Here is a 25,417-nt window from a genome sequence, read left to right as displayed (position 1 = left end):
TATAATTATGTGAAGACTTACATACGTATTTACGATAGACAGTATACCGGATTTACCCTGTAACACAGGCAACTAATTTAAACATAGATTATATACTCCACAAACGATAACACTTTAAAAAAAAACGTTGAAGTTTTTAGTTCTCCTATATTTCAGACAAATTAAACATTATCTTCAATGTAGGCCGTCATCAGTGTAATTGACGGTGCTTGTCCGCATAAGGGCCTACGCTAGCTGACGCGGACGCCCGCCGCGTGCGCGCACGCGGGTGCTAATGCTATTTGTAGGTGAAATCCGCCGCACGCGTTCGCTTCAGTTAGCGTTGCTCATACTATTTTTCGTTAACCCGCTCGTCCGCTCCGTGCACCCGCACCAGCTAGCGGAGGCCCTTAAACATAACAACATTTGCAATACATTGCGTCTTGGAATAAACTTTAAAGTGTGCTAAAAATCAAAATACAAGTTATCTTTAAAAGTCGCTGAACAAATGTGGGTTAGTTTGAGGAGTACAGCCTACACTTAAACTTTTTAATCGTGTTACAGGCCACACTCGGTATAATTCTTCGACTACGTCGTAAACTTTACCTGTTAAGTCTTCTTTTTTATAAAAGTCATTGAATTTGTACAATCGGTAAAAAATTTGGCTGTCTTTCGAAAGACGTCATCTATTTGAGTCCTGCTGGCAAATAACGATGTTTCAAAAACATTCATTAAATTTTGTACTTAATACCCTATTACTAATAGTAGGTATAGTAAATTAGCTTATTACCAGTATTCTCCATGGCCCGTTGGCAGAACCCGTAATTAGACTTATAACGCTATCTATAAATACAAGTTTTTATACCATATGTATGTGTCCGTGAAATGATTTCTATATGTATGTGAGAATTGTAAGTAAGTATGCATCCTACATTGTACACAAATATCAACGAAGAAATGTATTCAACCCATATCAAGATTAATTTTAAACGTAGATTAAAATTAATCTTGATATGGGTTGAATACATTTCTTTGAATAATAGACCAACCTTGCCGAAGGAATTCGTCTTAACGATGATCTTAACTGATACCTGGGGACCGATTTTTGAATTTCGAGCGCTCGATTTCGTCACTCGAAAATCTGTGGAAAACGGCGTAATGCTATTTTTTTAAACACGAGCGATAGAAATTGCGAATCGAGTGGTATTGACCACTCGTTTTCAATTCCATTAGGTGAATTTAAATGCCTAATAGTGGAGATATTATTCAACAAAATACACGAAATCGAGTGGTCGAAATTCAAAAATCGGCCCCCTGCGGACCAAGAACGGTCGCATTTTAATCGCCTGTCAATGGTGGTAGTGATGGTGGGCCTGTCTCGTTCTAACAAGTATGTAAGTGCGAAAGTAACAGGCATAGTGACAAGTGATAAAAATGCAACCATGCTGCTCCAACTGATACTTACAAAATTTCACCGAATCACCCATTGGTTAAATGTTGTTTTGTGCGTAGTGCGTTACGGTGACAGAATTGGAACGGAAAGTATAATTATGACAATTAAATCTGTTAAGGTTTTATTGTATCCTTATTAGGATAACGACAGTTATTCCTTCGACGGAATGTCAATCAATATCTTACAAAAATATGTATCAAGATCCTTCTGTCCGTTTAAAAATAAACCTTACACTTTTTGACCTAAGTTCGATTTTTAAATGGCATAAACATATCGGATATGACATTGTCAAAGTTATTTTTTGTTGTACAGTGTGTTGACAACATTTTTTTGTTTGGATTTAAACTGGACCATACTGGTTTGATTGATGGATTAAGTTCTTGTAAGTCGTGACTTAATGAGTTGTTGACAAAATTATTAAATATTAAAAAAACCGGCCAAGTGAGAGTCGGGCTCGCGCACGAAGGGTTCCGTACCATTATCTAAAAACCGGACAAGTGCGAGTCAGACTCGTCCACCGAGGGTTTCGTACTTTTTAGTATTTGTTGTTATAGCGGCAACAGAAATACATCATCAGTGAAAATTACAACCGTCTAGCTATCATGGTTCATGAGATACAGCCTGGTGACAGACTGTATCTCATGAACCATGTGAATCAGTGAATTCACTAGAGAAAATTCTCAAGATTCCTATTTAAACTGTTGGAAACGGTATTGTAATCTAAAAAAGCGGTACGATTTTCAAAAACTCCGCTTTCTTAACCTACGGCATCTTAAAGTAAATCCTGATTAATTATTTATAACTTTTCAACAGAAATGACACCAGAAGCCCGTACCAACAGGACAATGATAATTAAGAACAAACTCAATAATAACGCATTTCACGGTAGCTCTAATGAATAAAACAGTAGCCCATGGTTTTACGTTTCATTAAATCTTGAAAAGGACTTTAAAGATACTGGACAAGAGTCTAAATTGGTTTGCAATGAAGGCCAGGAAATCACACAAAAAAAGTCATCTTAAGTCAACACTGGTAGATTATGTATGTTTCAGATGTGTTTGTTCCATCTAGGCTTCCATTTTATATTTAGGTTAAAACTCCTGGCTGTTCTGAAAACTTACCTGGTAGCATTATATATGAGAGGTATGGGCACTGTGAATGTCATCTCGCTTTGTTTGGTAGGGCACAGCAGAGCGGATGTTATTCCAGATCTAGAACAGGGAAAGTACCTCCAACTTACAGAAAACCGCAATCAAATAACACTTAGACCCTACTCATAGTGTTGTATTACTGCCGGTGAGTAAGGCTGCCAGATCTCAACGAGGGTGCGGAGTGATAGGGTCGGCAACGCGCATCGAACTCCTCTGGAGTTGCAGGCGTACGTAGGCTACGGAGACTGCTTATCATCAGGCGGGCCGTGTGCTTGTTTGCCACCGATGTAGTATAAAAAAATATATAAGTGCTAATTTGTTCGTTGTGATCTCAACAGTTGCTAAAGTTCAAGATTAAGGATCAGTACCCCTAGTGTAACTTTGCTCGACATCATAACGTGACGAACGCGTTTGCGTTAAGTCTCATTTTGTATAGGATTTTGAGTTTCCAAAACGTCCCGCTTGGCGCGCTCTTTCGAAATCCAATACAAAATGAGACTAAACGCAAACGCGTACGTCACGTTTGGAAATCGAATTTATTTACACTAGGGGTACTGTTGAACCAATCCATCTGTAACCGTTAAAAGTTTTGCTAAATTTTATTGTATGGGAAGTTTCATAGTTTTCTGTTGAGTGATGTTGATCAGTCCAGTCTGTCGATTGGGCTTGGTGCAACTGCCACTAAGAGCCACTTGTGCCATCCTACTAACCCGGGATTGCCGGTTAAACCTGGAGTTACCATGGTAACCAGTACAATTTGTCACTGAATTGACGTTTTAACCGGGTAACCCCAGGTTAGTGGGATGGTGCAAGTGGCGCTAAGAAATGTATAATATGATTCGTTGCGCTCACACTTGAGTATCAATTCCTCACGGATTGATGTTGCCGGGGTACCTAATAATCATTAGGTTATCAAAATGGAATTTTGGCAAGCCAAACTTTACTCTACCATAGACCATAGGACCCATCCATGTTATTTCCTGTGTTGCGACTTTGTTCTCGGCGGTTAAAGCAGGTGATTATTTTTCTGTGCATATTTTTGACCATTAGCTACAGAAAAAGAAACCCTTGTACCTATAAATCTTCAGAAAATTCCCTTTTGTAAAATATTTACTTTAAAATTAAAATAAAACAAATTAGTATAAAGGCACTCATATTTATTTCCCTCCAATATATTAAGATTCATTTATAAAAGTAAAACTGTAAACATAAAAAATATCGTATCACACAGCAACAACAACTTTATTTCAATAATTAAAATAATTACTTGAGTACAGACAGATTTCAACTTAAAATTCTGTTTATTTTTTGTATTAAGAAAGGAAAGAGGTAACTTTTTGTACATAGTTTTCACATACAGCAGATAGAAAAAAAAACTACGGTTTTTCTTGTTATTAATTAATTCTAATTTTGCATGGCACCTAATAACTTAGGACAAAAAGAGAACCAGCCTCAGGAATGTATAATAATTTGTAAATGAATTGGAATTGTTTACTTATCATAAAAAGTACATAAAAACTGAGCAAATTCACAAATGGAATGTCTAAAAGTAATTAAAAAATCTCCAACAATCTAAACAAACAACAAAAAGTAATAAAAAACACGCATTAACCTACCTACATAAATTATAAAAAGGATATTACCTAAGTGAAAATTAAAAAATGACTCAATACAAACTGGCCTATGCACTAATAAAATAAATATTATAAAAAATCTTTTATCCTAGTCGCAGTTATAATACAAGTCTCAATTATTATTATTTGTACATTTTAATTTTGAGCTTTCAACTGGCCCCCGTCCCTTTCATTAATTTGCTAGATCTGGTAAGACAACACTGGCATGTTAGGACTAACTGGCATTTTAAACTACAATTTATGAGTAAAAAAAGGAAAGAAAAAAAAAACAGTTTTTACCTTTTAGCTTAATTACTGGGCTATGACACAGATTGTATTTAAAAAAATATATAAATATGGCAAACATATATTGAATAAATTTTACCAGTAATTTTGTCCATTGAATTCAAATAAAAATATATATTGACTACCTAAATTTACGAAATAAAACGTTATGATTATGGTATTTAGGTCAGGTAATCAAGAAAACAGAAATGTACAGACTTAATAAATACTGTATGGCAGAGTATTCGTATGAAATAAACTAGAAACTTAAGTATCTACTTATTATAAAGGAAAATAACTACATGGCCGTGACATGTCTTACTACCTAACATTACAACATATTAAATCAGAGCACAAAAATTCTGAATTTTAATCTTTAATAATTTCCCTGACCATCTTGCGTCTACCAGGCTTACTTGGAAACGATTTTGCCACCGTGTCAGGCCTGTCAATTCGTTAATACCAAGCGTTTTGAAATTAGGCTGCTAGTCACTTATTACATATTACGTAGGTGTGTCAGACTTCAATGTACAATTTCAACGCTATAAAATTGACATTGGAATAGGCCATTTCAAGACATGTATAGCTTAAGTTAACCAGTTAAAGGAACTTCTTCCTTCCTTTTCGGTACCAAGGACAAGTCTAAGGGATTCTTCATAATATCTTTCGCACTGTCCTCACTCATGTCAATACTCAACTCCGGTTCTGAGTCGCTCAACTCATCGTTCTTTGGACTACGGTATAGAACAGCCGACTTTATGGACAAGTCGATAGGTTGGTCTTGTTCTATGGCCACTCCGGCCACTGCTGGAGAATGAAGGATCAGGTCACCACCATTACAGTTCTGCCATGTAGGAATACCGGTTGGTAACGATCGAAGATTTTGAACGGGTTGTAGGTACGCTCCCGTTCTGGTAAAGCTAGGAGTAGCCCCGAAAGGAGACGGTGGAAGCGCAGAAGGTTTTCGTTTTCTGACGTCTTTTGTTTGGCTTCTAACAGCATGTAGCCTGACGTCTTTTTCACTGGATGGCGAGGAAGCAGGTCTGAATATACTTAGGCCGCTAGTGCTTCGAGAGCTATTATCGTCTTCGGGATCAGCTGATGATGCTCCAGAGTCTGAAGGTGATATGCTTTGCCGCGTCACGTCTTCGGTGAATTGGCTCTTCTCTGAGCTTTTGTAATACTCTGCTAAGGCTGCGGCCGGCAGTAGATTAATAGGAGGAAAGGAAGTGTTGATAGAAGAATTATTGAAGGTTGGAGGCGATTTATTCGTTTGCATATGCTGGATATGCTGTTGCTGCTGCTCTTGTAGTAAGCAATGGATTTTAAACCAGTTAGATCTCCGGCCGTATCTAGATCCGGATTTTGACATTCCTACTAACAGACATTTTCTTAGCCGGCAGGCCTTGCACGACGTTCGATTCTTCTTGTTTATAACGCACTCTCCATTGTTCTTGCATTCAGATATCGAAGACAGGTTGTTGTACGTCCGCCCGAAGAACGACTGTAACAAATGAGAAAAATTGCAATTTTAATAAACGGAAATTAAGAATCCAATTTGATCGAAAAACGGTGGCTTTAATACGCTTAAAATATCGACTTCCGTTGGCGTCGCATAAGAAGTAGCGATTTATAATCGATACAGTTAAAAGAATCGTCTGTGGGGAAATTCAATTCGTTTGGGCGCGGAATTAAAAATTACATTTTTCAAAAAGTCATCATAAAGAGCGTTGTGGTCCGTTAAAATCTGGGTCAACGCGAATAAGGCAGTATCTCACACTTAATATTACAGATGCGAGTTGGCTCGGTTACGTTTTTCGACGTAAGTAATGGCACTCTTACGCGAATTTTAAATAAATTCGGATGTTCCCCCGCTGAGCCTCTTTCTCAATTAAACCCATACAAAAGCGTAAAATATGTGATTGTGCTACAGTTTCGGCTGTGGCGGGTACACTTGGACTAAATAATGGGTTGTCTCGTTATTTCGGCTTATAACGATATTTATTTGCGTTTATTGCTTTGACTCGGTGTTTCGGTTCGGTATTTTCAAATGGAAATCCATTTACAAAGTACTTTTTACTCGATCTGCGGCACAGAGTTTCATCTAAATTACAGTGTTATCGAAATGAGATTTTCAAATTAGGTTTTTAACTGTGTTGAAATTCTACTATAGCAAAAAAAAACGTTTTTTCCACTTAAGCTTAATTACAGAAAGCAGAATACCACCACCACGCTATTATAATATATATAAGTACCTAAATTAAATAAGTTGAATTAAATTGTACGAGAAGGTTTATTTATTTAAAATTTGTTATCGGTACTAACTGAAGTTTTAACGTAGTTAAGTATCTACAAAAGTTTCTCAATTTCAGACATAATATTTATTTTAAAGAGCCCAAAGCTCAAATTAAGAGTAAATTGGCGAAAGATAAAGGCCATTTCGAGAAAGATAATATTTATAACACACTTGTTACCGGTGTTTACGAGATAAGGACGTGCTCTGTTGAGGTGGGGGCGTATAAACTGCTTCACTCTAGTTGAGATGATCCCAATATACTAGTAAAATGGGTTCTGACTGATCTGTGGTTCTGACTAATTTAGAAAAATAAGAGGATTCGATGAATTCGATCATGTTTTAATATTGTTTTTTTTTTTTTTAAATTATACGTTAATTCAAGTTTTATTTAGAGGAAACACGAATTTAGGATAATTATATTTTTGTTATAAAAATATGAAGCTTAAGTCTCAAAACCTTTTATTTGATTTCGTCATTTTATTTTTACTTACCTGAATTCATATAGTGTACATTTACCCACATAATAACTTTTGTTTGTGGTTTTTAATCGAACAAATATTTTATTAATTTAATTATATATTTAACATATTTATGTATGAAACAAACTTTTAATTTTAAATAAATAAAATTAATTTATTTTAAGCAAGTATTCAAAATTGTTTAAAACGATCACTAAAGCTAACATTTAACAAACGCATGTATGTGAGTCAGTTGATTAGAAATTTCAGATAAGTCCTTCTGCCTTATGGGCGCGGATCAAGCTACAGATAGTGTTCTAATTGAGCGCTTGTTCTGCAGAATGCTGTACGTGACTTGATTTTATTTTGTCAAAATATTTTTTGTGATGACTAACTATGTTGTGTTTTACTAGACTACGAATATATTACTTTCCCGTTTTTGCTTACGACTATTTATGATTCTAGACATTAAAATATTATATTACTACTTAATATTAAATTATTTGAGTTCAGTTCTGCTTGGCTGTTTGTATAGTTAAAAGCTGCATTTTTCTCTAGGTAAAACTTACATTTTGTTGTGGTTGAAAGAAAAAAAAGAAAGAAAATGCATTTATTTAACGCCACAGCAGAATACATAAAAAAAATGAAGACACATAGCGTAAATATATCCTAAAATTCTTATGGCTTCAAAAGTATAGCTCGATTTAAGAGTTGTATATTTTTTTATTAAGACTGTTTATACACTGTATATTTTTGATATAACCACAAACTTAAACTAGACGTAGGTTTTGGAGCTATAGAACGATCCTGAAAGTTATTCTTAATTTAGTTTAACTACCAGAGCATAATTCATTTTTGTACATTTTTCGAGCGGCAATGTACAGTCAACCAATTTGAATCCTAGGCCACTATAGAACCTTGTCGCTTTAACTACTCTATACATGACATGCATGTCGTAGAAGTCATTATGACATGGTTCTATAGTGGCCTAGGAATCAAATTGGTTGACCGTACATGATAGTCACATGTGACAGTTGTGACGTCGCGTCATTAAATGCGAAGTTTTGAGTTAACACAAAGTGATACATAGCTTGCTGAGTTATTTTAGTACCACGGCGGTGGCAAACAAGCATACGGTCCGCCTGGTGGCAAGCAGTCACCGCAGCCTATGGACGCCTGCAACTCTAGAGGTGTAACATGCGCGTTGCCCACCCTTTAAAAACCTGTACACTCCTTTTTTGAAGAAACCCATACTGTAGCTGTAGACTCTCGGGAAAACCTCGGAAGGGTGCTCATTCCTCTTAAACCACTAACCACCATAACCATTGTACGTGACCATTTAGGTCTGTTTAGGTCTGTTTTTGTCATGTCATTAAAGCCTAAAGTGACTACCCTTTGGCTATGCGGTCGTATCTTAAATACACTATATATAAATATGTATAGTCGAGCACAGAGCCCTTACTGTAAATTTATTCGATTTAGAAACGTGACGCACGCGTTTACGTTAAGTCTCATTTAGTATGGGATTTAGACACAGCGCGCTAAGCGGAACGTTTTGGAAACTAAAAATCCCATACAAAATGAGATTTAACGTAAACGCGTACGTCACGTTACGCCATCAATAAATTTACACTAGGGGTACAGATATTCGTATCATCATACCTTTAATGTGATTTCACGTACACTAATATACGACCATAATCTAATCTGACCCAACCTCTTGCAGTAGCGGTCACACACTAGTAATATATTCCTATTTATACAGCTATCACTATTAGATATCAGCAGGAGATATTTAAACACAGCTAAATTGCCAAATTGAGCAATCCCTTTGATTTATGGACATGTAAAATAGATACATTGAATAGGGCGAGAATTGCACATCTATACAAACTAGCATTGAGATATAAAAGGGCTTAAATGGAACTGTATGTTGTAAACTTACATCGTTTTAGATAGAAAGTAAGTGTAAATTAAGTTATCAAACTCAGATGTCAGTTTATTTACAACTGGAATTGATACCTAATTCTGTTTATGAAACTGATAACTTACGTTAACTTACAACTGGAATTGATACCTAATTCTGTTTATGAAACTGATAACTTACGTTAACTTTACAACTGGAATTGATACCTAAGTCTGTTTATGATACTGATAACTTACGTTAACTTACAACTGGAATTGATACCTAATTCTGTTTATGAAACTGATAACTTACGTTAACTTAACGTAACGTTTTGACGACCGATCTGGCCTAGTGGATAGTGACCTAGTGACCAATTTTGACCGAACGTTAATTAGAATTGAAAATTAACCATTATAAATTGAACTGTAACGGACGGTTAAAGTTTACGGTTTAATTTACAATATTTTCAATTCTAATTAACGTTCGGCCAACACTGGTAGTGACCCTGCCTATGTAGCCGATGGTCCTGGGCTCCGATCCCGGTAAGGGCATTTATTTGTGTGATGAGCACAGATATTTTTTCCTGAGTCATTGATGTTTTCAATGTATTTAAATATTTGTATATTATATATATATCGTTGTCTGAGTAACCGCAATACAAGCCTTCTTGAGCTTACTACGGGACTTAGTCAATCTGTGTAAGAATGTCCTATATATTGTTATATTTATAACTTTAATTTACCATTTATATTAGGAGTAATATACTCCAATCATAAAAAAGTTTCTCATCATAATAATCGTGAAATATTTACAAAAGAAAGCTCTTTAGACAAGAGCTTTTGTGTATTTTGTTCCGTGCCTAAAAGGAGAACGAAAAACCTCATTGAATCTAAAACTAGCTTCAGCAGTCAAGACAAATTAGAAGAAACCAGTAGATATTGCACTGTTAGATATAGCTGACCGCGGCCGGCAAAAATCCCACTTTTTTTGCTTGCCATAAAGACGAGATTTGTTTGTATCTTTATACATAAAAATAATCTGACAAGGCGTCCTTATCACAAGCGACAAAGTGGGACGTTTTGACGGCCGCTGTCACATATTAGCATATTTTTTTTGCCAAATAGGTATATAATCGTAAAAAGACCTATATTGAACAAAAAAACATTTAAAACAATTGAAATTGCATTAATGTTTAATGCTTTAAGCAGTTCCATATATGACTTTTACTGTTCCAAAAGACAGTAAATTTTACTCTTTTGATTAGCAAAATGTAGTGACAATTCGTTTATTTTTATCGTTTCTTCAATATTTAGAAATGTTCAAACAGTTAACGTTACTGTTTTGTATTTTATTGTTTTTCAAACATTTGTTTATATTATATAAGGCTAACTGCCTTATTATAATCTTAATGAAAATCACCTTAATGTGTGCTCGATAGATCATATTATTTTCAGCGATCATTTTAAAAATCCAATTCAAATCGACGCCCAAAATTCCGTTCACTGCAAGCCAAACAAACCTCTCAAAATATCATATCCGCATAAAACCGACGTCCATAATGGTTACGCCACAATACATTTTTCAACAATTTTACAAGCCCCGTGACAAATGTCCGTGGAATCTGCGTGGGCGGGGCACAGTTCTCACGGTGAAGGTATCATAAACTATTCTTTCTTATAAATTAGGTACACGGTTTTTCGGTACTGCTTAAAGTCTTAACGTTTGGAAGTTTATAGACGTATCGGTTGGCGGAGGCTTCAGTTATTTAATGATCAAGTTTGTGTAGTTACAGCAAAAGTAGTAAAGATTTGACCTAATAAAGATAAGTATTAACCTAATAAAGATAAGCATGAATTTATCAGATCTGAAATAAATGTCATACACGAAGAAAAAGTGAGCCACTCGGCCTCGGGCACCTGCCGCAATAGCAGAGGACGCTGGTTCGATTCCAGCCTGGGGCACTGGAGGCCTTGGTCACTTTTTCTTCGTATATGACATTTATTTCAGTTTATAATTTATATAGTGGTGTTTCTACTTGAAATAAAAACAAAATAAAATATTTTCTGAAAATAATTTAATTTGTTCTAATACCTACTTCTAATAGTATTTACTCGTATCAGACCTGTTAACCCTTTCAGGGAAAATCGCCCTTCGGCCGCGTACGCAACCAGGGCTTCGTAACCAGATGCGATCGAAAACTATTTCTGCCTTGTACGAAACCGGTTGCGATCAAAAACTAATTCTGTCTTACTAGTTATCAGTTACGATCGAACACTTTTCTTTGTTGTACGAAACCTTTCGACCGTTGATAAAGTCAGCTAAGATTATATTTATACACCTTGTTATACAGTATAAGTACTGTACACGTTATATATCTAGTCAAAAATCAGAACACAAAAATTGTAACAGTTCTCCTCTTCTTGTCGTAATAAAATCAATTTCAGCGTTTATATCATTCATTTTTATTACAGAGTACATAGATTATTTGCAGACATGCGAATAATAACCAATGACAGCTAACAATATAATGACATTATCTAGAGTAATCAGATTAGAACTCACTTGAAGTAATGTTTAAGTGGCCAGTGATTTGTTATATTACCCACTGTAAAGGTTTCATGTAAGATCTAAATATGTTATATTGAGTTTTGTTAAATCAATAGTTTCCAAAAAATGCACAGGATAAGAAATTATCATGAGTATCATGACAAAATATTTGAAAAAAAAAACCTATAGCTAGATGGCCCAGACATTGGTTTCGTGTAAGAACGAGAAGTGTTCGATCGTAACTGGTTGCGGGTAAGACGAAATTAGTTTTTGATCGCAACCGGTTTCGTACAAGGCAGAAATAGTTTTCGATCACATCTGGTTACGAAGCTCTGGTTGCGTACGCGGCCGGAGGGGAAAATCGCATTTAAATGATTTTTTTCGTAATTGTTGGTTTAAGTCGTTTTTTTTCATAATGTCAAATGTTTTTTTAAGGTCTCCATAACATAAGCTCAAATATTTTATTCGTAACTGACACTTATTATACAATAAAAAATAATTTTAGCTTCCAAGCTTGCCACCATGTTGTTATAGATCTTAGCCGGTGATCTTTAGTCTATAGTGTACATCAAAATCTTTTTCTTTTAGAGCGAATACTCAAAACATTGCCCCCGGATCGTTCGTATCCCAAGAGGCATTATCTCAAAAGTAAAAGTCCCTCATAACATAAGGATTGACGGACGCAGTGTCTGACAAATTAAAGTATTACAGTCTGGGGTCGCCATTCACTTTCTATGAACCACGGGGTTAGGATGGGCGGAGATGTATTTGAGGTTAGTTTGCATTGGATGCGCATGCCACGATACTGATGTTGATTTTACATCAGGTCAATAAGTATTATGAAAGGGACATACATTATTTTTTTCATATTTAGTTTGTATAGCAAAAACGCCATTGAATGATATTTAAACCACACATATTATAAACGATTCCAACTCTTATGAACCCAATACCCAATACCTTCTTCTTCTTCTTTTGCTTCTGTACCCGGGACCTTTTGCGTCGTAGGCAGGGTCACTACGGAGAAGATCCGGGGTTCGAATCTTAGCAAGGGTTGTTTTCTATGTATATAACTATATATTATATGTAACGTCGTCTACAACAACACAAGCCTTACTGAGCACTGTGGGACTTCGTCGATCTGTGTGAAATAGTCCTAAAATATATTATTTATTATTACTAAATGTCAAAAGTTATACCAATTAAGCGAAATCTCATTGAACATCATCTCACATCTCGTTGCATGTGTTATGCACAAAAAGCTAACGTTTAATCCTCCGACAATGCCCGGCTACGTTGCGACATGACCTCGAGTGACCCCTTGAGCAACCTGTGACTTATGCTAGCCGGGTGTATACCGACCGCATTACTAGATGTCGGTGCGAATCATCACTACTCACCTGGTTTGCAGATTTAATGTTTAAAAGGTTCAATTTATCCACCTCTACTTCTAAAGCAGAAAAAGTCCAAAATTTGCAATTTTAAATAGTATTGTTTTTATTTTGTTTTAACAAATACAGCCCAATTCCAATTGAACATGAATTATATTTCATGGAACTTAATAAAAACAATAGGTAGCACCATCACGTGAGCGCTAGGAGGTTAAGTTATAATTAATTTCTTACTTTCTTTTCTAGGTATACGCAAATAAAAACATAGCAAATATATTCAAAGTTCAAAATGAATGTATATGTTACTTTATTTAATCGTGAATGCATAGAACTCGATGGTCAACCTCATATTTGATTCGTTTTATTTTTATTTGAAGTGCTAAACTATCTAAAGTCAACTCATTACTTTAAAAATACCCAAATAAGAACGTATTAAGTATTAACGAATGCTGTTTGACGTACACGATTGTAGAAATTTAACTGTCTTGGAATATATTGCACATTGTTCATAAGCATATTCTTGTTTGATCCATACGGTTAGTATAGACCCTACTATTTTTGCAATCTATCTTTTGATCAGAATAACATTTAATTGTGGTTTGCGTGGTTTTATTACTTGAAGTAAATTGCTGGGCTACTTAATATGGGCTTGCGTCATTTCTCGTCAATCTCACACATCAAGCAACACACAATTCACCTATGTAGATAACTACATAGGTGAATTGTGTGTTGCCAGTGAGGAAACAGCATTTTTCGAAACAATGAGTCCCTGAGTGCTGTTGAGGCACGATTTTCTTCGGACCCGGCTACGTCCTTAAACTACGTCCAAAAGAGAGGTATGGGCATTGTGAATGCCATCTCGCTTTGTGTGGTAGGGTACAGCACAGCGGATGTCATTCCAGATCTAGAGCAGAGCCCAACTGGCGAAGTACTTCCACCTTACCAAAAAACCGCAGCCAAATAACACTAGACCCTAGTCATAGTGTTGTGTTCCAGCCGGCGAGTAAGGTTGCCAGAGCTCAACGAGGGTGCGGAGTGTTAGGGGCCGTGTGCTTGTTTGTCAATAACATAGTCGAAAAAAGGAATGATTTTCACTTAGTACCCTTCGATTGAAAACGCAAACAATGGGCTCTATCAAGCCTCAGGCGACCCATCATCTATCCCGAAAAGGCAAAAACGTGCTTTGATCCGATTGAATTATGACGTGACCACGTCAAAATGACGTCACCGTTGATAAATGGTACATACAGAGCAAACAATAGTTCAACGTAATGGCGAGTGCCACGGCCACTTGCCGTTCTCACGCTGTGGCTATCAATCCTTATGGTGCGGAGTTAGTGTGGCGACAAACGGAATCAAAGTAAGTCTGTGATGTTCATGTCTTGTGTTAAGTTTAAATTAGCAATATGGTAAAATGTGAATGTTGTTATTGTGATATTTGCAAATAATGTAAGTATAAAATCAGAGCTCACGGGCGCAATTGCATGGCATGTATGTAAATAGTTTTTAAGTCTCATGAAGTGAAATGTTAATTTTTTTTTGAGAATAATAAATATCTTTAACCCGAAAAGTTGATAGAAAACTTTAGGGGCAGCGGCTAGGGAGTAATAAATTTCCTTTGGAGGGTGACCTTAGACTAATTTCGTATTAACTTGTACTAAATTAGTATTTATTACCACAAATTTAAATTATCAAAACAACAGTGTAATGTAATCGAACAAACATCAATATTAATTATAAATACAAGATACTAAAACGATAGACCTAAAAACTAATACATATGTGTAAGTAACCTAATATGCGCCTCCACCCTGTATCGTACCTGGCTCAAAAGTACCCATAATGCCTGCAGCATTTCCTCGCTGCACTGCACTCCCGAAGATGCCGACCCAGTTCTGCAATCAGGCGGCGAGCCTCAGAGCCCCAGTTTCATAGTTTAAAAATAACTAAGTAGTACCGTAGTCTTCAAACTATTTAGTTACACACATACACATGACTTGATACAAGTGAATATTATTATACTTGACTGGCTTTGAAAAAAATGGCGTGACCCCGGATAATATTATACATAATATGTACTAGTACAGATCTGTTTTCTGAAATGCAAGTCAATTATTCCTAGCGTTTTCACGCCAAATCATGACAACGGACAGCCCTGTTCCGCTTAACGCTCCGCTTGTCGCTCAGCCTATCACCCACCACCCACATAATAGCCACCGCCGCAGGCACTGCATTGGTAGCGGTGCATCATTCCACCCTGATCGCTCTGACCCATATCCGTTTATCTTTAATGCACATTTGTTTTATTTACAGTAGTGCTAATAATAATAACATCACGACCATCACGCATAGAAGCAAAAACTCACGATTTAATTAACATTTTCCCTGTCGATTGTATCCAAATGGACATATACTATAAAGAGTATGGGGAAACTGACATATGCCATATAGTCTTCCAAAAGATATAGGCAGATAATATCTGGCTGCTATTTATGATACTATGCCTAGATATTTCAAAAGATATGAAAATTGAGAAGAATTCAAGAATGTATACTGATAAAGATAGTTTATTTATCAAGTAGGCATATTACAATCCGCTTATGAACGTCAAATAAAGCTACGCCGTCTCTAACCCTACACCTCTGACCCGAAAAGATTTTAAATAATCCCTCCTAAATTGTTGGAGGATATCCCAATATGGACCGGCAAGAAACTCGGCGGGACACAAATTTTCAAAACATTACACTTCATAAATTATTTACTTTATTTATTTGATATGCATTAAATAAAAAAATAGAGTTTATATTAAAATGTTTTGCACTGCCCAATAGCTTATTTCTTGCCACTGATTCGCTATCTGAAGGTTGGCTGGAAGAGATCGCTTTATAGCGATAAGTCCGCCTGCTGTTACCTACTCATTTAAGTCCTGTCTTTGTTTGTAAAATGAACTTTTCTCTAGTAGTGCACAATAAATAATTTTATTATAATTATTATTTAAATACATTAAGTGGATTTAATTATTACATTTTGCCGCTAATGACTGAAATGAAGATAGAAAGTGTTAAATAAAAGGCCTATGATACCCACAGTATATTTCATAGGAGGAAAATCCCAAGAAAGTTTACACCCGATTACCATATACTACCAGAAACGCATCAAAAGAAAATCTTCCACACTTAATGCTAATTTTATTGAAATGTATATTCCAAAATATCGTAAGTCCCCTTTATTTTTCAAGCAATTTCACTGCTAATATCTACGAAATTACGTCCTAATTTTCCGTGAATAAGATTTTGTTGGCTGTAAGTTTGGTCAACTATGGTATGGGCGGATGTTTGTCTGTCCGTCTCTCGTTTTAAATTCCGTTGAGAATTCATAATTAAGTATTGTCTTGTTTGTTTTGTATAATTAAGTTTGTAGTGGGCAGATGATTTTAGGTTAAAAGGTGAATGAAATTTTATCAAACATTTGAATTAGCATTTTACAATACTATTCCTCAAAACGGTGTTTTTATTTGCAAAAACTCTTTCAATCTACATTTACTTATGTACAGGATTCTTTAAGACCAGCTTTATTGTGACACATATTGTTCTTGATTGTTAGGAATTATGTAAGTAGGCAAAATTCCTCAAAAATAGATAGTATAATATTTTATCATCATTAGTCTTGAAGTGATTTCAATCAAAATATAGTAGGTAAATAAATAAATATTATAGGACATTATTACACAAATTGACTAAGTCCCACAGTAAGCTCAATAAGGCTTGTGTTGAGCGTACTTAGGCAACGATATATATAATATATAAATATTTATAAATACATAGAAAACACCCATGACTCAGGAACAAATATCCATGCTCATCACACAAATAAATGCCCTTACCAGGATTTGAACCCGGGACCATCAGCTTCGTAGGCAGGGTCACTACCCACTAGGCCAAACCGGTCGTCGTAGGTAACTTTAGTATCACCACTATCACCAGAAGGCGTATTTTGATTGTAATAACAGGTTATGAATTTGATTTGTATTAGGTTATGGGTATGATCTGTGGGTAAGTGACGTTTCTTAAAAAAAATCCACTTTTGACATTAACAGATCATATCAATATCACGTCTGCATATGTCAGTTTGACTCTACTAAGACAACCGCGGTAAAGTTACTAGGGGGCGATTTTTGATTCGATCGCTCGATTTTATGTTCTCCCTTTAATAATATCTCCGCTACTAGGTATTTGAATTCTACTACTAATATTTAAAACGAGTGGTCAATACCACTAGATTCCCAATTTCTATCGTCATATTTCAAAAATAGCATTTCTCCGTTTTCTACAGATTTTCAAGTGAAATCAAGTGCTCGAAATTCAAAAATCGCCCCTCTGGTTTGCATTTAGCATTATTTGCAAAAAAAAGCGTGACTTGACAATATTTCGCTCTAATTTCTAAGCCAGTGCGACTCCCACGACATATTCTTTTCCTCATTTCACATGGTTCTGTGAACTATGACATCATCCGCGTCTCGCGACATTTCTTTGTATATTTTGTCCATTTGCCGTCTTTTAGTGGTCTTTGCGGTCAGTCATCACGTCATGAAGATCGTATTCACTATGTTATGAGAAATCGCCATGTAATAGACTGGCTCAGAAAGTGCAGATCTTACTCAACATGTAGAACCAGTAATTTTGTTATATATTGTTCGTGTCAACCACGATGGCGCGCGGATTTGTCAAATATAACCTTTAATAACATGATTATATGAGTTAATGCATGCGTCGTGGTGAATGACATGAACTATACGTAAATGGGTCTTAGTTTTTAGGTATTCAGAATTTTGGTAACTATAGAACCATCATGTAATTTAAATAATCGATATTTATTCTATACAAAAAACATATAGTACGTATAGGATATTTTAACGACGTTCCCCTAATAATTTGAAGATTTAAATCTTCTATCAGCCTGATTCTAATTTTAATATTGCAAATATGGAATCTCCTTAGGCAGAACTGTTGCAAAAGTGTCCAGTTGTCAGCTATAAATAATAGTTCCAAATCTCTCCAGAGTAGCGCTAGATTAGCTAAGAACCTAGGCGTTATTGACGGAGTGAAATGTGCTGTCTATGATTACATTTTTTCTCAAGTATTCTAGGTATTGTAGCGCCACCTATTTATGGTTTTTTGTCGGACACTTTTTGGTATATGGAGATTCTGTTCCTTGCCTCTAACTTTCATAATTGCAAAAGTGACGTTACTACAAATAAAAACATCACTTTTGACACGGACAAATCCGATCCATATCGTCGTATATCCAGATCTAAGTTTTTATGTGTATCAAAATTATAATCAGGCCGAATATTAATCAACCAGACTTCATTTATATTTAATTGTATATGTACCGTTATGTAAAACTTCTTGAATGAACCACTTCACGTTGACGACCCATCAATTTCAATTCAACGCTCATTGATCGTCATTCGATGACATTTATCTAATTTGTGCTCGAAAAAAGTGTGCTTCATCATCTAAACATAATATTGTGTTCAAATTGTCAACAGCAATTAATGTCAGTTACATCAGTAAAACTTTCTTCATCAGTAAAAACGTTCTTCATGTTGTTAAAAATACATCATTCCATTCAACTTTACATTGACCTAAACATTTAAAGATTTTTGGTCTTTGTATGGAGTAGGTATTGGCCGATTTGGACGACCTGCCCCATATTTTTGTTTTCTTTCGCTTCGAAACATTTTTCTTGTAGGTACTTTTTACTAATCAGAATAAGAATTAAGATACCGAATATGCCCTTAAACAGATCCCCACTATTTTTGTTACATATGGCTGGATTCGAACATTAAGATACGTCAAATATTAGGTCTAGGTACGATATGGATGGGATATGTCACTGTCAAAAGTGACGTTTTTGTTTGAAGAAACGTCACTTTTGACACTGACATATACTATACATATCGTATCTAGATCTAATATTTGACGTATTTTGAATTACGAATCGGGCCGATCTCGCGCTAACAGTAAGCTTAGGTAATTCTTTTTTTTTAATACCTAAATATTTGCTTAGAATTGTACTTAGAACGCTCCTTCGTAACGCCAATGACCGTCGGTTTTATTCAATTCCTTAAAATAAAACTATTAAATCGTTCTCCAGCGTGATAAGAGCCTATAAATTTATCACCTCACCCAGTTTAGGCTCTAAATCTCCTCCATAAAGAATACAATACGACACCAGCAGTGTCCGATGACCTGTGCTATAAAAAATGGCCACCATAAGCTCTGATTACGAAACTAAAAGGTTAGTTTGAGTTAGAAGCGATAGGCGATTCAATATTTTTCTTTTAAGGCGGTTTTTACAGTGCCTTTAGGTTTTTTGTGCTGCTAAACAAGGTGAGGCTAATAAGTTTTATATTTAGAGCTCGCTGATACATGAAATAATAATTCTCATTATATACGCCCCACTGCTGGGCTATAGTACCCACGCTAACCCAATGTGGATTAGGGACTTCACAACCTTTGAATTGTTGAAATATATTTTTTATTAATTATTTTTATTAATTTTTAATTAGACAAAGTACCCAGTAAGTAGTTACACATAGTAATGAAAACATTCATATTGATCATTCGGAGAGTTGCAGCTTCAAATATATTTTAAAAGTCGAGTTTTCTTATAAATTGTGTACTGATGAAAATACCAATTTTAGGGCCAATTTGAACGTACACTGACATAAGAATGATATTATTTATTCATCGTGTGTCTCGCCTGCGCTAATCAAATATATGTACGGAAAAATACGAGCGAAATACACGATAACTGAATGATATCTGTTGGATGTCATTCTGATGTCAGTGTACGTTCGAATTGGCCTGACAGTCGGTTAACATATTCACTGCCTGTGCAAGCTATGCGCTGCGAATGCAGCTGATAACATGTTTTTTCTTCTTTATAGCCAAAGCACCAGGTTGGTAGAAAAATGGTCACGAATACCGAAATTATTCCAAATATTCAATGTTCATAAAACTTGGAATTGGCTGTGCCAAAAAAACTTGTCGGTACTACTTTGAGACTCCTTTCAGCTCGTAAAAAGTATGAAGGCGTAGGAAAATTATTTATGTATAAATCTTATCCGCTATATCCTATAACTTGAGGCTGCATAGAAGGTATTTTATCGGCCCGTGCGCGACAGAGATAAACCGTGAATAAACATAAGAGAGAAAGGTATAAAGAAGCTGAATTCATTAACAGAAATGTGTCCCACCGCTGACGTATGACTAATACTAGCGGTGAACGGACGTAAAAGGTCATTCGTTGCTATTCTAGATGAAGATGATTTCAAATGTAGGTAAATGATGATTTAGAAAACGGACTTAAGAGAAAAGAGGACAGCCGATTCTCCATACAAAAGTAGTCCCCATTTTCCTCTCTGGATATTGACATTTTGGAAAATATTTTTACCTACTTAATTTGATATATATTTGTATTTGTTTTTATGCCCCTACATTTGACTTTTTTCGATTTTTGTATTATTATAAAAAATAGGAGCGAAAAACAGTTTTCATACAAAATTTTTAACTCCTATAATAATTAAAAATTCGAAAAAAATCAAACGCAGAGGCATAGCTGTGGTTGATATACAACAAATTCTGTCAAAATATTTTCAATAATGTTAATATCCAGAGAGGAAAATGAGGACTACGTTTGTATGAGAAGGTGATTTCGCGCAGGTCCTCCACTGTCGTCTTAACACCTGTAGGCTGTTAAATGTAAATTTTACTAGATACTACGATTTACTTCGCAATATGTTGTAAAGTAAACTTTGAAGGCAATTAAAACAGCTATCAGACAAATTGAAGTAAACCACTAGTAAAATTTTAGTACGGTACCCCTAGTGTAAATTTATTCCATGGCGTGACGTGACGTACGCGTTTGCGTTAAGTGTCATTTTGTATGGTATTTAGAGTTTCCAAAACGTCCCGCTTGGTACGCTGCTTCTAAATCCCATACAAAATGAGACTTAACGCAAACGCATACGTCACATCACGCTATCGAAGAAATTTATACCAGGGGTTCAGAACACAGAATTTGTCGTAACTTCATTAAATTAGGACAAGTTCTGAGTTCTGTTCAGTTTAGATACATTAATTTACATAATTAAGATACATAGATATATATCTAAATTACTGGTTTTAGCTGTTGCATAAGATCAGCACTTTAAGAGCCACAACCCGATTCAAACTTTAAGACACGTCAAACATTTGCTAAAGATACGATATGGATTCAATATGTCAATGTCAAAAGTGACGTTTTCAGACAAAAACGTCACTTTTGACATTGGGATATCCAATCCATATCGTATCTTTAGGAAATTTTTGACGTACTTTTAAATTTCGAATCGGGCCGCCAGTGTTAGAGCAGCCTGAAATGTAACAAACCATACTAGTGCAATATAAGAACATATATTAGTCAAAATATATAATAATAATATAACTTAATTCAGAGCTCATACTCGAATGTCATCGAAGCCTCACGGAAGTGAGCAAAGAAGGCAACAAAGTAACAATTCAATGGATAAAGGGGCATAGTGGATCAAGAGGAAACGATGCAGCGGACGAACTGGCCAGGAAAGGCTCAGAAACGCCGGCATATGGACCCGAGCCCATCATACCCCTACCAATATCCTATATACACAACCAGCTAGACCTACATCACAGACAACTGCACAATAAATACTGGAATGAAATGGACACATGCAGGCAGACTAAGGATTTTCTACCGGAACTGAACCACAAACTCACCAAAATACTACTGAAAACACCTCGACACCAACTACGTAAAATAGTAGGATTAATTACAGGACATAACACACTTAACAAACACCTACACAATATGGGTAAAACGGACAGCCCCATGTGCAGAGCGTGCATGGAAGAAGAAGAAACAACAAAACATATTCTCCTAGACTGCAAACAGGTAGAAGTATACAGGAACAAATACCTAGGGACTCCGTGCACACTAGGAGAGGCAATTAGCAACCTGAAAACTTTGCTAGGCTTCGTGGAGGAGCTGGGGTGGTTAGAGTAGCGCTACCTCGTTTCACGCAAAATAGGCACAATGGTTGTCGATTTGCGGAAAATGCCCAGAAGCACTAACTAACTAGTCAAAATAGACCCGTCAAAAACAGTACTTAACACAGCCGTATTAAACAGTAGTTATGCGTCTTGTCGTATTAAACTCTCGTTAAGTCAAACGACATGACATGCGACAAAAGCGTGCCCGCCCACACATGGCTGACGCTCATTATGTCACGTCCTAGGTCGAAAGGCCGTATGTCTATATGAGACTATTATGATAAAGAGGTCTTTTATCTTAACAGGGTATTAATACGCTTGTATATTACTTGTGTTAAGTATGAAGGAGCATCTGGCTATATTCTGGGTTGCACAATCCTCATGTTTAATTTAACAATTTTGACATATTTTCCTGTGTGTGCAGTTAAAATGGCAGGCTAATGACAAGACTTTAAAATTATCTATGCACGTTAAAACATAATTGAACACGCATAGATTCAAAAAATATTTGCACCAGACTCTGGCAAATTGGTGAAAAAATTCAAAAATTCATAATATTAGGATTACTTACTACCTTTTCCAGTACCTGGCTGTCACTCCAAAAACCACAGCGTAATCTACCCCAGCGACTGTGAGCTTCATTATAGTAAGTGCTTATCACTTCATTATTATATATTTTTTTTAAATGAGGTGAAAATGTTATTTTTGTGTCATTTTTATGTAAACCCGATAATGGAATAAAAAAATCATGACATAAAAAATAACAAAACAATTATAACTTAAGAATAGTTTAAGCCTAGTTGAATAGTACCTCCCGAGTTGTCCCCGGCGCAAAGGTACCCATCACACTAGCCGCGTTGCCAGGTTGAATGGCGATGAACAACCTTTGCACCAGGTTTTATAAAATTATAAACATGAACTTAACGTCACAGGTCAAACCAATCGCATACAAACTCCAACCAATTTACAATACAAACATAATTCGTGTGGTGTCACATCGTTGTGACACGAAAAGGTCGCGCCCACTCAATGAGTCGCGGCGCGCTCATTAGGTCAACGATTTCTGAACTTTCGGGTAATTCATTAAAATCTCTATTAATCTAATTTATACAAAAAATAAACTAATTTTTGAGGTCGATAACATTGATCTTTAGATAACAAGACGCCTACCTTCCTACCCACACTTTAAAGACCAAACACAGGAATTTAATCACAATATAAAAGTCGAGACTTAGGGCGTCGCAGGGTTATTAACTGGATAAATTAATTGCCAAATGTTTGTATTACTGGAGGTTCATTGAAATAAAATAATGGCGACGTTAATAATCCTCAAATTCTACTCTAAGGTAAGTTCGCTTCTGTCATCTGTATACGTAGGTATCTTATGGGTAAGACTGAATAAGCTGTAACTGAATCAGAGACTTACATTTTGGAGCGTTTTCACTTTCAAATTGTCTGATTCGATATCGGAAATCTGAAACGACTACAAATAATTTATTCATTAAACAATTCAATATTATTTGCTGTTCAAAAGACAGCGTTAATAAAAGAAGCAGGGAATATTCTAGCAGCTGTTTGTCTCCAAAGGTTATTCGACTCCGATATCTGATCGGACAATCCGAAAACGCTCTTAGTCTCCTAATAATATAGAAACGGGACTTAGTCGCAATTTAGGTTTTAAATATACCTCCGACGTTTCGAGGACGGCGTTGTCCCCGTGGTCTCGGAGAAGACTGCCTAAAGTTACATCAACATCTTCTAGCCACGTTTTTCGAGCTACCACGAACAATTGGTCTTGCCTTGGTCGAAGGTAAATGTAAAACTTAATAATAAACGCTGTGCTCTTAGGCTCTATCGTCACTTTCCATCAGGGTCAGTTGCTTATCAGTTTATTTTTTACAATAAGTTTCCTCCAACTAGATAAAATAACACTTTTAATACCACTTCAAATATTTTATACCTCTGACCCCAATATCATTCCAACTGTATGTTGTGTTAAAATTGATTTACATCAAACCCAAAACCTCCATCTGATCAAATCGGAAAACGTCACGACGCCCACTGCCACGCGACTCATTAAGTTAACGACTGTTTATGCCACTTGACATGCCGTAAACGTCACGATTATCATCCGAATTGATTTTTACTGATAATCATGATTTATTGGCAATTCGGAGTCAAGGGTGTGGGTACGAACGAAGAAATTAGAATGAAGTCTAATTTTTAATAGAATACGTAGAAAATAGGGGTGTTGAAAGTATTGTAACTGAAGTGATTTGGTCTTTAGAAACTCCAGGGGTTAACTTTAGACTAGTTTTAATTTGTGAAACTTTTCTTATAGGTCAACTGATAGACCTTAAATGGGTCAAAAATGTCCGCGAAGAACGTCTTTACTGTGGAATAATGTTTTGTAATCCAAAGTTAACGATTTTAATACATTTTTCTAAGACATTATGTGGACCCTCTACCCTGAACGCCCTAAGTACCGCTGGAGAGACGATGACAAAAAGGCCTTAGTGAACTCGACGCCGTCGACTCGACAGAAACGGCTTTAGACAGAAGCATGGCGGTCTTTGGTGTCGGATGCCAAGATCCACTTAGGGTCACTTGCGGCGTAGCAGTAAATAAGTAAGTACATTATACTAATTTTAAGAGGTAGGTCTTAACATGCCTCATAATGATAATGTAGAGAGCTGAGTTTTTGAAAATTTGTACCGGTTTTTAAGATAACAATACGGTTGTCAAAAAAAATATTTGAACTTTAGTGACTTCAGCGATTCAATTCCTAATTTTTTGACATTCGCTCAATAGAAAAAATCCCGAACATGTCTAAAACGCACTTTAAAAATTTGTAACAATTTGTCACAAAAGCTAAAAATAAATTGCTTCAAAAAATGTGCAATATTATTTTTGAGGGAACTCCGCGATTACTTTTACAACAATTTAAAATTCAAAAACATGATATTCGCGGTCCCGAGCACGTACCTCCATCAGTGAGAGTTAGTGAACACAGGCCTACGGGGCCTTACCTCATAGGTACTTAAAAAGTTTTGATGAAGGAAATAAGAAATGTTTACTGTTTTCGAACTACTCAAAAGCATGACCCAGGATCAGCTCAGCAGCTAGAAAGACAATGTATTTATATATATAAAAAGACATAATACGACTAACATAATATGTAGTAAGTTTTAAATACAAAGTTACGTATGTACGTGTGTGAGCGAGTAGCGGTTTTGTCATAAATAAACGAAAACGTCACGCAAA

General features: G+C 35.8%; 1 protein-coding gene across 1 annotated transcript in view; it reads right to left on the bottom strand.

The window, feature by feature from the left end:
- Positions 1–3,143: 3,143 nt before the first annotated feature.
- The window catches only part of LOC133523769 (protein embryonic gonad-like), a 162,632-nt gene continuing 140,358 nt past the window's right edge, over positions 3,144–25,417 (bottom strand). The window contains exon 3 of the mRNA XM_061859499.1: positions 3,144–5,985. Within this exon, the coding sequence (XP_061715483.1) occupies positions 5,074–5,985 (912 nt within the window). The 3' untranslated portion in view covers positions 3,144–5,073. The remainder of the gene's footprint in view (positions 5,986–25,417) is intronic.

The sequence above is a fragment of the Cydia pomonella genome, chromosome 12 (genome assembly GCF_033807575.1).
Source record: "Cydia pomonella isolate Wapato2018A chromosome 12, ilCydPomo1, whole genome shotgun sequence".
NCBI classification, from domain to species: Eukaryota; Metazoa; Arthropoda; class Insecta; order Lepidoptera; family Tortricidae; genus Cydia; species Cydia pomonella.
This window is presented reverse-complemented; position numbering and strand designations above follow the sequence as displayed.